Source organism: Carcharodon carcharias, chromosome 12 (genome assembly GCF_017639515.1).
Source record: "Carcharodon carcharias isolate sCarCar2 chromosome 12, sCarCar2.pri, whole genome shotgun sequence".
NCBI classification, from domain to species: Eukaryota; Metazoa; Chordata; class Chondrichthyes; order Lamniformes; family Lamnidae; genus Carcharodon; species Carcharodon carcharias.
In genome coordinates, this window is record NC_054478.1 from 65,484,350 (window position 1) to 65,501,012 (window position 16,663).

At 42.0% G+C, this 16,663-nt stretch overlaps 1 protein-coding gene across 3 annotated transcripts in view; it reads left to right on the forward strand.

The window, feature by feature from the left end:
• The window catches only part of ly75 (lymphocyte antigen 75), a 151,001-nt gene that overhangs the window by 14,433 nt on the left and 119,905 nt on the right, over nt 1-16,663 (forward strand). For 2 of the 3 annotated variants that reach the window (XM_041200864.1, XM_041200865.1), the window contains exon 3: nt 9,194-9,364. In XM_041200864.1, coding sequence (XP_041056798.1) covers nt 9,194-9,364 — 171 coding nt within the window. Of the gene's footprint in view, nt 1-8,781; nt 8,807-9,193; nt 9,365-16,663 lie in introns of those variants that run through there. The other variant, XM_041200866.1, reaches the window with a different exon arrangement.

A 16,663-nucleotide genomic window follows, 5' to 3' on the forward strand; every position in this document is an offset into this window, starting at 1 on the left:
TCTGAAACTCCATGTTTCAATCTCTCATTGTGCTTTCATCTCTGTCACAGCACTGAATGGGACCTAACCTTAAGTCACAAATGACTGTGGCTATGCTGCATTATTCACCTTCATTATCCTCAATCATTCTGCAGCTTTTGTAATAGTTGACCACATTGGTTTTTCTCCAATTCCTTTCTTTTGCTATCCAGATCAAGGCTACAGCACTCACTCATTCCCATTCTTACCAAGTGAATTGTAGTTACAGCAGTTGCAGAAATGATTTCTGTTCCAGCCCTCAAATCATTATCTTCATAGTCTTTCAATGATCTTTCTGTTTTCCTCTGGAGACATTATCAGAAACATGTAAACTTTTGGCAGCTAATTACTAATAACACCTGCCTCTACCTCTCCACTGCCTCTATGCTGTCAAATTGCTTGTCCAACGTCCTGTTTTGGCTGAGCCACAATTTCCTCAGGCACTGGGAAGACCAAAGTTATCATCTTTGCTTCCTATCACAAAGCCTGTTATAGATTCTGTACCACAATCAAGCCACTATTTTGGATTGAACCAGACTATTTGATTATCTTGGTGCCCTAATGACTCCAAGCTGAACTTCCGACCCCATAATTCACTCCAACACAAATGCCACCATGCCTTCACCTCATCCCATTACTGCTGACTCATACATGCTATTTTCCCCTCCAAACTTGCTATACCAATGTTCTCCTGGCTTACTGCCCATCCTTTACTTCTGTAAGTTATAGTTCATTCAGTACTCTGCTCATGCCCTATCCCTCAACAAGTCCTGCTCCCTAATCAACTCTGCCCTTACCAAGATCTTGAGGGGTGTTGGCAGGGTATTCCTTCTTTATAGGAAAATCTAGAGCTAGCGGTCACTGTTTAAAAATAAGGGATCACCCATTTAAGTCAAGAGGTGAGGAGAATTTTTTTCCTGAGGGTAGTGAGTCTTTGGAATACTCTTCCTCAAAAGGAAGTGGAAGCAGAGCCTTTGAATATTTTTAAGGTAGATTCCTGATAAGCAAAGGGGTGAAAAGTTATCGGGGGTAGGTGGGAATGTGGGGTTGAGGTTATAACCAGATCAGCTATGACCTGGTTGTAACCTCAACTCTGAATATCAGAGCAGGCTTCGAGGAGCCAAGTGGCCTACTCCTGCTCCTAACAGGTATGTTTGTATGTTCGTCTGTATGTACTGATCTATGTTAGCTCCTAGTTCCTTAATTCTCAAAATGTAACGTTCTTGCTCACAAGTAAAGAACATTTAAAATTTTTAATTTTAATTAATTGCCTCACCCCTCCTAGCTCTGTAACCTCCTCCAGCCCATCCATCTGAGCTCTCCTTTCCTCTGACCTCTTGTGCACCATCCATCCCCTATGTCCCACAGTTAGCAAGGTGTGCCTTCAGTGTTTTGGGTCTCATACTGTAGAATTCTCTCCTTAAACCTTTTGCTCCTTTCAGTCAATTATTAAAACTCATCTCATCCCTTCTAATATCTCCTCCTTTGCCTGATGTGTAGTTGATTTCATCTCACTGAAGTCATTTAAGATGCATTCTAGAGTTAAGGATACTATGTAAATGTTTTACACTGACTTATGATTGAATATGTAAAATGCTTTTTAACTAACAATGTATTAGGGAAGTGCTAATGGTATTTTTTGGATTTCCCCACACATTCAAGAGTTGTAAACTGGTGACCTTGATGATGATTTTATGTTTAGCTATGTAATGAATCTTGGTGCTTTCCCTTTTTTATATAAGTGCTGGGGGAATGTCCAGGAACTTGCTAGAATTTCTTTGAAGTTCTGGCTACACTTAGTAAGATCTTGAAAGTGTTTTAGATACTTTCACAGCCAGTTCCAGGACACAAGTGGGACAGCAACAATTAGGGATTTTTTCAAAGGTTGTCAAGAGGAAACCACATAGATGCTTGGGAGTAGTTGGAGTACTGGGGTGGAAGAGCAGAACCCTTTATGAATTCCTCTTCCCTACAATGGAATTTTACAAAATAATTTCTTCAGTGATGTTTGAAATGCATGCTGTTTGCACTGTACTTCCCCAGGAGGGGAGTTCCTAAGTTATGTTACTTACCATGATAATGATTTGGAATAAGTGAGTTAAGTATTTGCTTGAAGGAGTTACTAATGGAAAAAACTGTAGTAAATATCTCAATAGTTTAATGCAAATTCCCAGATACATCTTAGTGGGAATTCCTTGGTGTCGTATGGATAGGAAACAGGCAGGTGTTTGGCATGGAGATTATGGCATTGGGTAGGGGTGACAGCAACCAATGGGGAAAGACATCCTTGGTACATTAGGGGAGGAGAAGCCATCTCAAGATTAAAGAGAGCCAGCATGGGGATTATTAGTTCTGGACACTGCTACCTGCCTAAAATTGTGTTGCAGAACCCAGCACATGATCCAAAAATAGATGTTGTAGCTGCTCTACAAGAAGCCTGCAGGAAATATGTTCCCCAGTGCTGGCCCAAAATGCTCTGATCCTATTCTTCTATTTCCTCCTCAGACTTTCTCTTCCAGAGTCTGCTCCCAATCTTTGGGCCCAGTGACAATGTGATACCACTGAATATTTTTTTCTCCTGCCTCCAATACAAGTATAGCCTTCTGGAACAAGGGGAGTGTAAAACCACTGAGCCTTTTGATTCCAAGTGCATTGGACTGGAATGCAACAGATGTTTCTGTAGCTGATATACTCTGTCCTGGCACTTTAAAACAGTTAGCCACAATGTGCCTTTTAGACTGGCCAAAGATTTACTAGAATTGCCGGAAGTTCTGATTATAATGTTTGCTAAAACTGTTAGTCCCCTGCTCCTGTTGCAGTCTCCACACCAGAACAGAGACTCACAATTGCAAAGCTGACTACTCATCCTTAAAAGCACTTAGTTCGTTCTGTTGATGGTTCTGATTATTGACCATCAAAGTGAGTTGCAGTCCTACTCTCCCAAAGCAACAGTAAGAGCTGCACTGACTGCAAGCCCTTTTTCCATTCAGAATCAAATTCTGAATGCTGCCTACCCTCCTGCTGATTCACAGATCGAAGTGCCAGAATACTGACCTCAATCTTATTGGACAAGTAATCCAGGCACCCGGACTAATGCTCCAGAGATATGAGTTCAAGACCCACCATGACACCTGAGGGAATTTAAAATGTAATAATTAATCTGGAATAAAAAGCTGGTCCCAGTAATGATCGTTAAGCCACCAGATTGTCGTTTTTTTTAAAAAACCCACCTGGCTCACCAATCTCCTTCAGGGAAGGAAATCTGCTGTCTTTACCCAATCAGGCCTATATGTGACTCCAACAGTGTGGTTGACTCTTAACTGCCCTCAGAAATGGCCTAGCAAGCTATTTGGTTGTATCACACTGCTACAGAAAAGTCAAGTAAGAATAAAACCCGATGAATTACCTGACATTGACCTAGGCACTAGAAAGGACAAAGGCACACCCTGCCCAGTCGACCCAGTAAAGATCTCTTCACTAATATCTGGGAACGTCTACCAAAATTGGGGGAGCTGTTCCACAGATTCGTCAAGCAACAACCTAACCGAGTCATACTCACGAATCGTATCTTACAGCTAATGTTCCAGACTCCTTCACCACCATCCCTAGGTATGCCTTGCCCTATTGGCAGGACAGACCGACCAGACATAATACAGTGGTATACTGTTGGGAAGGAGTTGCCCTGAAGGTCCTTGGCATTGACTCTGGGCCCATGATGCATCATGGCATCAAGATCAAACATGGCCAAGAATAACTTTGCTGAATACCACCACCTCCCCTCCCTTAGCTGATGAATCAGTACTTTTCTGTGTTAAACACCACTTGGAAGAAACACTGAGGGTGGCAAGGGCACAGAATATACTCTGGGTTGGGGACTTCAACATCCATCACAAAGAGTGGCTTGGTAGCAACATTACTGACCAAATTGGCTGAGTCCTGAAGGAATTATGTGTCAGACTGGGCCTGAGGCAGATAGTGAAAGAACCACCAAGAGAGATTGACCTACTTGACCTTGTCCTCACAAGTCTAGCTATCACAAATGCATCTGTCCATGACAGTATTGGAAAGATTGACAACCACATAGTCCTCATGGAGACGAAGTCCTGTATTCACACCGAGGACGTTCTCCATTGAGACATGCATCACTACCAATGTGCTAAGTGGGATAGATTCAGAACAGATTTAGTAGCTCAAAACTTGTCACCCATAAGGTACTGTGGGCCATCTGCAATAGGAGAATTGTATTAATCTACATTCAGTAACCTCATGGCCTGGCAGATTCCTCAGTCTACGTTATCTTCAAGTCCAATGAGGACTGTAGGAGAGGTGCCAGGAGCAGCACCAAGCATACATAAAAAGGGGCTACCAACCTGCCAAAGCTACAAGACAGAACTACATGCTTGCCAAAAAGCAGAAGTAGCATGTTAAGGGGGACAATTTAGAGACTAAATGCAGACTGGGTGACTGCTTTGAGGAACACCTTCGGTCTGTCTGCAAGCATGACCCAGACCTCCCTGTTGCTTGCCATTTCAACACATCACCCTCTTATGCCCACACGTCCGTTCTTGGCCTGCTGCAATGTTCCAGTGAAGCTCAACGCAAACTGGAGGAACAGCACCTCATCTTCCAACTAGGCACTTTACAGCCTTCCGGACTGAATATTGAGTTCAACAATTTCAGATCATGAGCTTTCTCCTCCATCCCCACCCTCTTTCTGATCCCCCTTTTTCCAATAATTTATAATTTTTTTACAACTATATTTTTTTCTTTTCCCACCTATTTTTAAATTTATTTCGATCTATTGTTTCATCTCCACCTTTTAGCCCATTTTGATCCCTTCCCCCCCACCCCACCTGCACTAGGGCCATCTGCCACTAGCTTGCTTCCCTTAATGTCCCCATTAGCACATCCTTTAGATAATATCACCACCGTCAATACCCCTTTGTCCTTTTGTCTATGACATTTTTGGCAGTCTCCTCCTGGCCTCCACCTATCACTGGCTCCCTATCGAGCTCTCTGTCGCGCACCCCCCCCCCTTCTACCAGCTTATATTTATCTCATTTCTATATCTCTTAGTCCTGATGAAGGGTCATACGGACTCGAAACGTCAACTGTATCCCTCTCCACAGATGCTGTCAGACCTGCTGAGTTTTTCCAGGTATTTTTGTTTTTGTTCTACAAGTTAGCTCAGTTGGCTAGACAGTTAGCATGTGAGTTAGCATGTGGCTCAGAGTAACACCAACAATGCAACGTTCAATCCCTATTCTGGCTGAGGTAGATTTGGGGCCTCCTTATCCTGCCCCGTAGTAAAATCACAGCGTAACCTCTGGTCTGGTGACCCTCAAATAATCAAGAATGCTACCTGGAGTAGAAATGTTACAGATAGAGCTAAGTAATTCCACAATCAACGAATCAGATCAAAGCTCTGCAATCCTGCAACAAACAGTCATTTAAAGGTGGTGGACAATTAACCAACCAGAGGAGGAGGCTCCACAACCTCAAATGTCCCAATCCTCTATGATGGAGGAGCCCAGCACACCTGTGGAAAAAGACCAGGCTGAAGTGTTTGCAACCATCTTCAGCCAAAAGTGCCAAGTGGATGATCCATCTTGATCTCCTCCTGAGGTCCCCAGACTGACAGATGCCAATCTTCAGCCAATTTGATTCACTCCACGTAATATTAGGAAATGGCTGAAGGCACTGGATACTGTAATGGCCATGGACTCTGATAAAATCCTGGCAGTAGTATTGAAAATTTGTGAATTAAACCAGTTATGTCCCTAGTCAAGCGTGTTCTAGTACAACACTGGCATCCACCTGACAATGTGGAAATGTCCTATCCACAAAAACAGAACAAATTCAATCCAGCAATTCCTGCTCCATTAGTCTACCTTGATCATCAGTAATGGAAGGTATTGTCAACAATGCTATGAAGCAGCACTTAACATAGCAATAGCTTGATCACCGATGCACATTTTGCGTTCCGCCAGGGTCTCACGACTTTTGACCTTGCTACAGTCTTGGTCCAAACATGGGCAAAAAGAACCAAATTCCAGAGGTGAGGTGAGAGTGACTGACCTTGACATTAAGGCAACATTTTACCGAGTGTGGCATAAAGGAGCCCCAGCAAACTTGAAGTCAATGGGAATTGGGGGGAAATTTCTCCTCTGGCTAGAGTCATACCTAGCAGAAAGGAAGATGATTTGTAGTTGTTAGAGATCAGTTATCTCAGCCCCAGGACATCACTGCAGGAGTTCCTCAGGGTAGTGTCCTAGACCCAACCATCTTCAGCTGCTTCATCAATGACCTTCCCTCCACAATAAGGTCAGAAGTGGGAATGTTTGCTGATGCTTGCACAGTGTTCAATCGTATTTGCAACTCCTCAGATAATGAAGCAGTTTGCGCAGTGTGCAGAGCAAGAAGAGTCATGTGGACTCGAAACGTTAACTCTGTCTTTCTCTCCTCAGACGCCGTCAGACCTGCTGAGCTGTTCCGGCATTTTTTGTTTTTGTTTCAGATTTACAGCATCCGCAGTATTTTGCCTTTATAATAGGAGGGATAAGGTTGTCTAGCAAAGCTCTTTACAGGGTATAATTTTATTTTCTTGTCTTACATATAGTATATAAAATGTACAACACAGAAATAGGTCAGTCAGCTCAACTAATTTATGCTTCACACAAGTGGCCTCCTTCCCCTCTTCATCTAATCCTATCAGCATAACCTTCTATTCCTTTCTGCCTCAGGTATTTTTCTAGCTTCTCAAATGTTTTTTGTCTCAGATAGGCACTCCGTATTCTAACCATAATCTGGATAAAGACATTTCTCCTGAATTTCTCAGTGACTCTCTTAGATTTCTAGTTTTTGTCTCCCTCATTGGGCTGAGTAAAGCAAGTCATTTGGGGTCAGCTCAGATGTTAAATTTTTAAAAAGATGAAACCTAACCCCAACCCACCTTCCTAGTTTGACAGAGGTGGGACAAGGAACAGGCAGCCAAGCTATTCCCAAAAAGTAGACTGGTAGTTGCATATTTTAATGAGGTGGGGAGCCTCTGATCTAACCTGTTTTACAAGTTTGATTGTGGCTGAATGGGTTTATCAGGCTTTGGGGAAACTGGCAACTCTTAGGAGGGGAGGACAGCTTTGGGCTGTCTTCACAGCATTGCCTATGGATCAGGAGGAGCAAGTCAAATTCCAGCTTGCACCTTCTACATGTTCTTTACTTCCCATTCTTTCATCACCTAATTTTCTTCCTAAACCCCTCTCCCTTGCTTCATATCACCACAGTTTCAAAAGCCTGTTTATAGTTGAGGTAGAATGAGTTAAGATAAAACAGGAAAAACTCAATTGGTTTGGCAGCATCTGTGGAGAAACAAAATTAACGTTTTTCAAGTCCAATGTATTCCAAAGAATAGTCATGTTGGACTTCAAAAGTTAAATCTGTTTCTTTCAACACAGATGCTGCCAGAATGCTGAGATTTTCCAGCACTTTGTTTATTTCAGATCATCAGCATCTGCTGTATTTTGCTTTTTAGAATGGATTAAGGCAGTGCAAGGGTTTATAAAGATGGTCGACAATTTGTAAATCTATGCGTTGAAGTGTCCCATTTTGCTACATCAGAAGACTAAAAGGTCATCTTCAGCTAGTAAGATAGCAGTGTACAAGCCTGGGTGGCAAATCGCACAGCCCCTGTGCTGGGCATGATATGTGGTATTGAGAAAAGTGGTAATTGAGAAAAGTGTTGCTGTTGTTGTGGTTACAATAGACAAGATGTTGAAAAATACATAATGTAGGAATAAATGAATAGCTTCGTAATGTGATTGACCCGCTCCGTAAGGCGATAAATCTGTACTGTGGTGCAGTGCTGCAGTTGGAAGGTACCCTGTCCGAGTAGCCACCTTTCATGCGTGAACCAAGATAGCAAATGCCAGTAAGCTATTCAACTACATGGGACATTACAGATGAACTCATCCTTGTTGTCACTGAACCTACACACTTGCAACAGGAATTTGCTGAACAGCAACTAGGAGCAGGAAGCCTGCCAATTTTCTTTTATCTTATCTAGGGGCTCTAAGGCCAATAGTAACAGCCAGCACCATCTCCAAGAAGATCTGTTTATTCGCAACAGACCAAGGAATGAACCTTGCAGTGTTTCCCTCATCATTTTGCTCAATTCCATTTTTAAATGCTGTTCATCTGTAACAACTTCCAATTCTGATGAGGGGCCCATATCCGAATCATTGGCCCTAGCTCTTTGATCTGTTGAATGTTTCCAGCATCTCTTTTTGTTTTTGAAATAAAGGAGACTCTTTGAATAAATGGTAAAAAGCAATTTGTGGTACTTAATGATTCCTAAAGTTATACTAAACATTGGAATAGTTTTAGTTATCCCTTTATTTAGCATTGGCTGAAGATGAAATAACTTTAAGTTGGTGTATGCTTTATGTTGTTCTGATTTTTAATCATGTAGAAATGAAGTCTTGTGATGGGCATATCAAGCAGCTGCTGCTTTCATTTTAGAAGTTGCCACATGTCTTAACTAAGTTTCATGACAAAACAACTGAACCTTTTGTTTGTTAAATATTGGCAGTATTTTCAACTTCCTGTGAATTGAGGGGGATGGCCTATCACTGCAGCTGCTGGTTAAAAAAGGCAGCGTTCCTGTTGGGGATGGAGTTACCCTTCCTTTGTTTGAACATATCTTGAGGAATTTGAAGGGCTTCTCTCAGGAATTCTTCCTTGTTTTATGTTTTTCTTTTATATCTACTTTACAGCTTCTATATGGTGTTAGGTCAGTGAGAAGGTCTCTTGGATTGCAAAAACCTTCACTGCTGTTTCTTGTGAACGTGTGCAGTAAATTTTCGAGACTGCCTTGAACTTATTAATTATTTTAACAGCTGCTTAACCCTAAATAGTAGCAAAACTGAAATTTTGGAAATCAAATTGACATAGTTACCTCACCGTGCACAGCAGTGAATTAATCATTTTTATATAATTTAGAGATTTGCTGGAAACATGAATTGCACTGTTAGAAAATGCACTGCAATTCTTTCATTTTAAGAAGGCCAAAGCTAAGCTGTATTTATGTAATATAGCTCCTAATAGCAAATATATAAAGCTAGGATAATGCATCTCAATACACTTCTGCAATTTATTCATTTAATATTTCTTGTCATAGAGATCTACACAACTGGTGGAACTGCTCATGGAAAACCCTGTGTCTTCCCATTTAAGCACAGAAGAAAATGGTATTATGAATGCACTACCGACGGAAATGGTGATGAGGAATGGTGTGCTACAACTGCTAACTATGAAAAAGACAGAAAGTGGGGGAATTGTTTGAAACCAGGCAAGTGATGAAGTTTACAACTCAAGATTTAAAGATAGCAGATTAAAATGTTTTCACAATCTCATTGAACATGTCATAGGAACAGATGTAGGGCATTTAGCCCCTCGACTCTGTTCCACCATTCAATGAGATCATGGCTGATCTGTGACCTACCTCCAAATACCTGACTTTGCCCTGTTCCCTTAATATCCTTTGGATAGCTAAAACCTATCAATCTGAGCTTTAAAACTAAGAATTAATCTAACATTAGTTGTTGTTTGCAGAACTTGCCTGACTTTATATAGAACCATAGAACACTACAGCACAGAAAACAGGCCATTTGGCTCTTCTAGTCTGTGCTGAAATATTATTCCGCTAGTCCCATTGACCTGCACCTAGTCCATAACCCTCCAGTCTTCTCCCATCCATGTATCTATCCAATTTATTCTTAAAACTTAAGAGTGAGCCCGCATTTGCCACGTCAGATGGTAGCTCGTTCCACACTCTCATCATTCTCTGAGTGAATAAGTTCCCCCTAAACCTTCCCCCTTTCACCCTAAAACCATGTCCTCCCGTGTATATCTCTCCTAATCTAAGTGGAAAGAGCCTATTCGCATTTACTCTGTCTATACCCCTCATAATTTTGTAAACTTCTATCAAATCTCCCCTCATTCTTCTACGCTTCAAGGAATAAAGTCCTAACCTGTTTAATCTTTCCCTGTAACTCAACTCCTTAAGACCCGGCAACATCCTAGTAAATCTTTTCTGCACTCTCTCAATCTTACTGATATCCTTCCTGTAGTTAGGCGACCAGAACTGCACACAATACTCCAAAATTGGCCTCACCAATGTCTTATACAACCTCACCATAACATCCCAACTCCTATACTCAATACTTTGATTTATGAAGGCCAGTATGCCAAAAGCTTTCTGTACAACCCTGTCGACCTGTGATGCCACTTTCAGGGAATTATGTATCTGAACTCCCAGATCCCTTTGTTCCTCCGCACTCCTCAGTGCTCTACCATTTACTGTGTATGTCCTACCTTGGTTTGTCCTTCCAAAATGCAACACCTCACACTTTTCCACATTAAATTTCTGGACCATTTTTCCAGTTGGTCCAGATCCCTCTGCACGCTTTGAAAGCCTTCCACGCTGTCCACAACGCTTCCAATCTTAGTGTCATCAGCAAACTTGCTGATCCAATTTACCACATTATCATCCAAGTCATTGATATAGACAACAAACAACAATGGTCCCAGCACAGATCCCTGAGGCAAACCACTAGTCACAGACCTCCAGTCTGAGAAGCAATCATCCACTACCATTCTCTCTCTTCTCCCACACAGCCAATTCTGAATCCAGTTTACAACTTCTCCATGGATACCAAGTGTCTGAACCTTCTGAACTAACCTCCCATGTGGGACCTTGTCAAAGGCCTTACTAAAGTCCATGTAGACAACATCCACAGGTTTCCTTCATCTACTTTCTTGGTAACTCCTCGAAAAACTCCACAAGGTTCGTTAAACACGACCTACCACGCACAAAGCCATGCTGGCTATCCTTAATCAGCCCTTGGCTGTCCAAATAATTGTATATCCGATCCCTCAGAACACCTTCCAATAAGTTACCTACTACTGACGTCAGGCTCACTGGCCTGTACTTACCTGGTTTACTTTTGGAGCCTTTCTTAAACAACGGATCAACATGAGCTAACCTCCAATCTTCCGGCATCTCACCCGTGACTAAGGACATTTTAAGTATTTCTGCCAGGGCCCCTGCAATTTCTACACTAGTCTCCCTCAAGGTCTGAGAGAAAATCATGTTAGGCCCAGAGGATTTATCACAAAACAAAAACAGAACTACCTGGAAAAACTCAGCAGGTCTGGCAGCATCGGCAGAGAAGAAAAGAGTCAACGTTTCGAGTCCTCATGACCCCTCGACAGAACCTCTTCTCCGCCGATGCTGCCAGACCTGCTGAGTTTTTCCAGGTAGTTCTGTTTTTGTTTTGGATTTCCAGCATCCACAGTTTTTTGTTTTTATCCTGGAGGATTTATCTACCTTTATTCACTGTAAGGCAGCAAGCACCTCCTCCTCTTTAATCTCTATGTGTTCCATGACACTACTGCTTGTTTCCCCTTCCTTCCTTATACACTATGCCAGTTTCCTGAGTAAATACTGATGCAAAAAATCTGTTTAAGATCTCCCCCATCTTGTGAGGCTCCACACATAGATGACCTCTCTGATCTTCAAGGGGACCAATTGTGTCCCTTACTATCCTTTTACTCTTAATATACTTGTAGAAACCTTTCGGGTTTACCTTCACATTATCTGCCAAAGCACCCTCATGTCTTTTTGCCTTCCTGAATTCCTCTTTTAGTATTTTCTTATATTTTCTACACTCTACAAGTATCTTATTTGCTCCTTGTTGCTTATACCTGCTATACACCTCTCTCCTCTTAACCAGATCAACCAAGGTTCCCTATGCCTGTTAACTTTGCCTTTAATCCTGACAGGAACGTGCAAACTCTGCACTCTCAAAATTTTGCCTTTGAATGCCTTCCACTTATTGAACACATCCTTGCCAGAAAACAACTTATCCCAATCCACTCTTCCTAGATCCTTTCTCATTTCCACAAAATTGGCCTTTCTCCAATTTAGAATCAGTGGAAATCATTTCATTCTGTCTACCTTTTCTGTTCGCTTTAATATCTGAAATTTTGATCCGATCCGATCCGAACCTTCTAAATTCCATGGAATACAACTTGAGTTTGCATAAAAGCAAAAAACTGCGGAAATCCAAAACAAAAACAAAAATACCTGGAAAAACTCAGCAGGTCTGACAGCATCTGCAGAGAGGAATACAGTTAATGTTTCAAGTCCGAATGACCCTTCAGCAGAATTAAGTAAAAATAGAAGAGAGGTGAATATAGATGGTTTTGGGAGGAGGGGGGGGGAACAAATAAAAGCTGGATAGAGGACCAGTGATAGGTGGAGATAACCAAAAGATGACACAGACAAAAGGATAAAGAGGTGTTGAAGGTGGTGATATTATCTAAGGAATGTGCTAATTAAGGGTAGAAAGCAGGACAAGTAAGGTACAGATAGCCCTAGTGGGGGTGGGGTAGGGTGAAGGAATCGAAAAAGGCTAAAAGGTAGAGATAAAACAATGGATGGAAATACATTTAAAAATAATGGAAAAAGGTGGGAAAAGAAAAATCTATATAAATTATTGGAAAAAAAGGGGGGGATCGGAAAGGGGGTGGGGTTGAAAGAGAGTTCATGATCTAAAATTGTTGAACTCAATATTCAGTCCGGAAGGCTGTAAAGTGCCTAGTCGGAAGATGAGGTGCTGTTCCTCCAGTTTGCGTTGAGCTTCACTGGAACAATGCAGCAGGCCAAGGATGGACATGTGGGCATGAGAGCAGGCTGGAGTGTTGAAATGGCAAGTGACAGGGAGGTCTGGGTAACGTTTGCGGACGGACCTTTTAGCCTTTTTCGATTCCTTCACCCCACCCCACCCCCACTAGGGCTATCTGCACCTTGCTTGTCCTGCTTTCTACCCTTAATTAGCACAGTCCTTAGATAATATCACCACCTTCAACAACTCTTTGTCCTTTTGTCTGTGACATCTTTTGGTTATCCCCACCTATCACTGGCCCTCTATCCAGCTCTACTTGTGTGTCACCACCCCCCCCACCTCCCCCCCCCCCCCCCCTTAAACCAGCTTATATTTCACCTCTCTTCTATTTTTACTTAGTTCTTTTGAAGGGCATTCAGACTTGAAATGTTAACTGTGTTCCTCTCCGCAGATGCTGCCAGACCTGCTGAATTTTTCCAGGTATTTTTGTTTTTGTTTTGAGGTTGTGTAATCGCTTTTTGTAATTCCACCTTTGGCATTCAGGTATCTTTCTGGTAAGCCTATGCTGCACTCTTTCCAATGCCAATATATCTTTTCTAAGCTGCAGTGCCGAAAATTGCTCTCAGTACTTCGTGTCGTCTAACCAGGGCTTTGTGTAGGTGCAGCATGACTTCTGCCCTCTTTGTATTCTAGTCCTCGAGATATAAAGACCAGTATTCAATTAGCCTTTTTAAGTATTGCCTGTTCCTGTTTCTGTCATGTTAATGATCTATGTACTTGGGCCACCTCTGCTGTTTCCTAGCTTTCCACTGTTTAGAAAGTGTCCTTTTCTATCCTTTTTAAGTCCATGTTTCCTACATGGAAATCTATTTGCCACTGTTTTGCCCATTCATTTAATCAGTCTATATCTCTTCGTAATTTTATACTTCAATATGCACTGCTTACAATTATGCCTATCCTAGTGTCATAATTGCATTTCTAGCCTGTCATCTAAGTTACCAATTAACATGCTGTATAAAACATTAGGCCACATCTGGAGTACTGTGTGCAGTTCTGGTCACTACACGATACGAAGGATGTGATTGCACTAGAGAGGGTGCAGAGGAGATTCACCAGGAAGTTGCCTGGGCTGGAGTGTTTCAGCTATGAAGAGAGATTGGATAGGCTGGGATTATTTTCGTTGGAGCAGAGAAGGTTGAGGGGGGAACCCTGATTGAGGTGTACAAAATTATGAGGGGCATAGATAGGGTAGGTAGGAAGAAACTTTTCCCCTTGGTGGAGGGGTCAATAACCAGGGGGCATAAATTTAAAGTAAGGGGCAGGAGGTTTAGAGGGGATTTGAGGAAACATTTTTTCACCCAGAGGGTGAAGTCACTGGATGAAAGGGTGATAGAGGCGGGAACCCTCACACAACATTTGAGAAGCACTTAGGTGAACATTTGAAATGCCATTGCATACAAGGCTACAGGCCAAGTGCTGGAAAATAGGGCTTGATGGCCAGTATGGACACTATGGGCCGAAGGGCCTCTTTTCTTGCTGTAAGCTCTATGACACTGACTAATAGCTGAGGCTCAAATGAAAATCCCCGAGGCACACCGCTGATAAGTCCTGCCAATAAGAGTATCTGCCTCACTGCCATTTTCCCTTTATTTTCTGTGGACCTTTATAACCTGATATATTCTGCCCCTCACTAACTTGATGTCATGCCTCATATCAAACTTGCCTTTATTTAAATTTAAAATCAATTTGTAAATTATATATGTTTCCTTGTATTTTGATATGTAATTCTGTATTTTATTGTGCAATTGTCGTGCCAAAATTGCTAAGTAAGTAAGCAGTAATTTTATTGTCTGACTTCTCATATCATAATTATGAATTAAGGAGATTAATGACTTAAATCATCCATGCAGAAATCTGTAGCACTTCACCAGTTTCTTAAAGGATTCCAGAGCTTTCACCTCGATTACTCTATGTAACTGTTCATTCATTGTGTTCAACACACTGTGTCAAGAAAAGTTTCCTGATAGAGATCTTACATTTATAGTTTTACTATATTAAGCCATGATTCTTTTTATTTTATAGACTTAACTTCGTGCTGGCAACTGTTTCTTGTGGTCACGTGATGGACTCCTATCACCTGATTGTAACATCTGGATAGCTGATTCCTAACAACTTCCAGTATATTTTGATTGGGAAGTGGACCAGAGGCAGGGTAATGAGGCCCAACCATTAAAATTAGATGGGCCTCTCTGTTGGTGCTTCTTGACGGGCCAGATGCTTGTTAGGCCATGGTGTTGTTTGGGCTTAAATTAAAACCCTCCTACCCAGGGTGCAATGCCCAACTTTATCTAGACTTTCCTCATAATTCAGACTCATTGCCTGCTCCCTCGATCCTATTTCAGCCAAACTGCCGACCACTCTTTCTTTTCTTGGGTCCCATATTAGCTAATATTGTTAATGGTTGCCTTTCCTCAGGTACTGTTTCTTCTTCCTCCTGCTTCAAATCTGCTGTCAACATCCCTCTCCTCAAAAAAAACTACTCTTGACCACTACTCTCTGCCTGCAAACTATTATCCCATTTCTGACCTCCCATTTCTCTCAAGCTCTTGAAAGTGTTGCTTGTGAAATCCTTGCCCATCTTGTTTGACTCTATCGAATCATATTTTCTGGCTAGAGACAGTACTGAAATGACCCTTGTTATAGTCACAAATAACATTCTTTGTGACTGACCATGATAAGCTATTCCTTTTTCATCTTTCTTAACCTGCCCATAGCTTTTTGACACTGTTGACCATGCTACCCTCCTCCAAAGTTGCTCCTTTGTTGTCTAGCTGGGTGGAATTGCCCTAGCTTGGTTCCATTCTTGTGTCTAATCGTAGCCACACAATCACTTGTAATGGCTTCTGTTCGCACTCGCATGCTGTTATTTCCTGAATTTCTCAGGGACTTGCTCTTGACCCTCTTCTATATTTCATCTCCATGCTAACGCTTGGTGTCATCTGAAAACACCGCATTATGTTCCACCCACAAGCTGTTGACACTCAGCTCTATCTGGCCACCACCATCTTGGACCTTCAACTGTCTCTGACTTGTCATGCTACTTGTCCGACATCTAATATTGGATGAACAGAAATATCCTCCAACTAAATGTTGAGAAAGCTGAAGCTATTGTCTTCAGTCCCTGCCACAAACTCTGTTTCTTGTCCACTGTTCTCCATCCCTGGGAACTATCTTAAACTGCACAAGCCAACTTGCAATCTCAGTTGAGTTTCTGACCACAAGTCCACACCATCACCAAGACTGTCTAGTTTCAACTCTGTAATGTTGCCGGACTCTGATCCTCCCTTAAACTGTCTGCTGCTGAAACCCTCATGTCTCGAGACCTGACTGTTCCAATGCTCTCCTGGCTGGCTTCTCATCTTTCACCTAAGATAAACATGCACTTATCCAAAACTTTGCACATGTCTTGCTCCATATCTCATTCACTTACCACCTCGGTGCTTGCTGACTTTTGCTGGCTCCCTGTCTCAGTGCCTCAATTTTAAAATTGTCATGTTTCTTTTCAAATCCATCCGTGACTTAATCCCTCCCTTTTTTCTACAGCTTCCTCCATCCCTACAAGCCTTTGAGATCTCTGCACCCATTCAGTTCTGGCATCATGAGCATCCCTGATTTTAATTACTCTGCCATTGACAATCTTGCTTTCAGCTGCCTTGGCCCTAAGCTCTGACCACTACCTTGTACTTTTGTACAGTGAAGAAAATGGTCAGTTTGAGCTTGAACAGCACCATCGTTCAACACTTCATGCCAATGTACCCATCCTGATGTCTAATAGATTGAAGAAGGCTTGCATCATTAGTATCACAATTCCAATGTGCAATTCCATTTGCTATTTTTCTAAACTTAACTCCCGATTTACTTTTAGAAGCTACAAAACAGGGCTTTTTTTGATGAGTGGA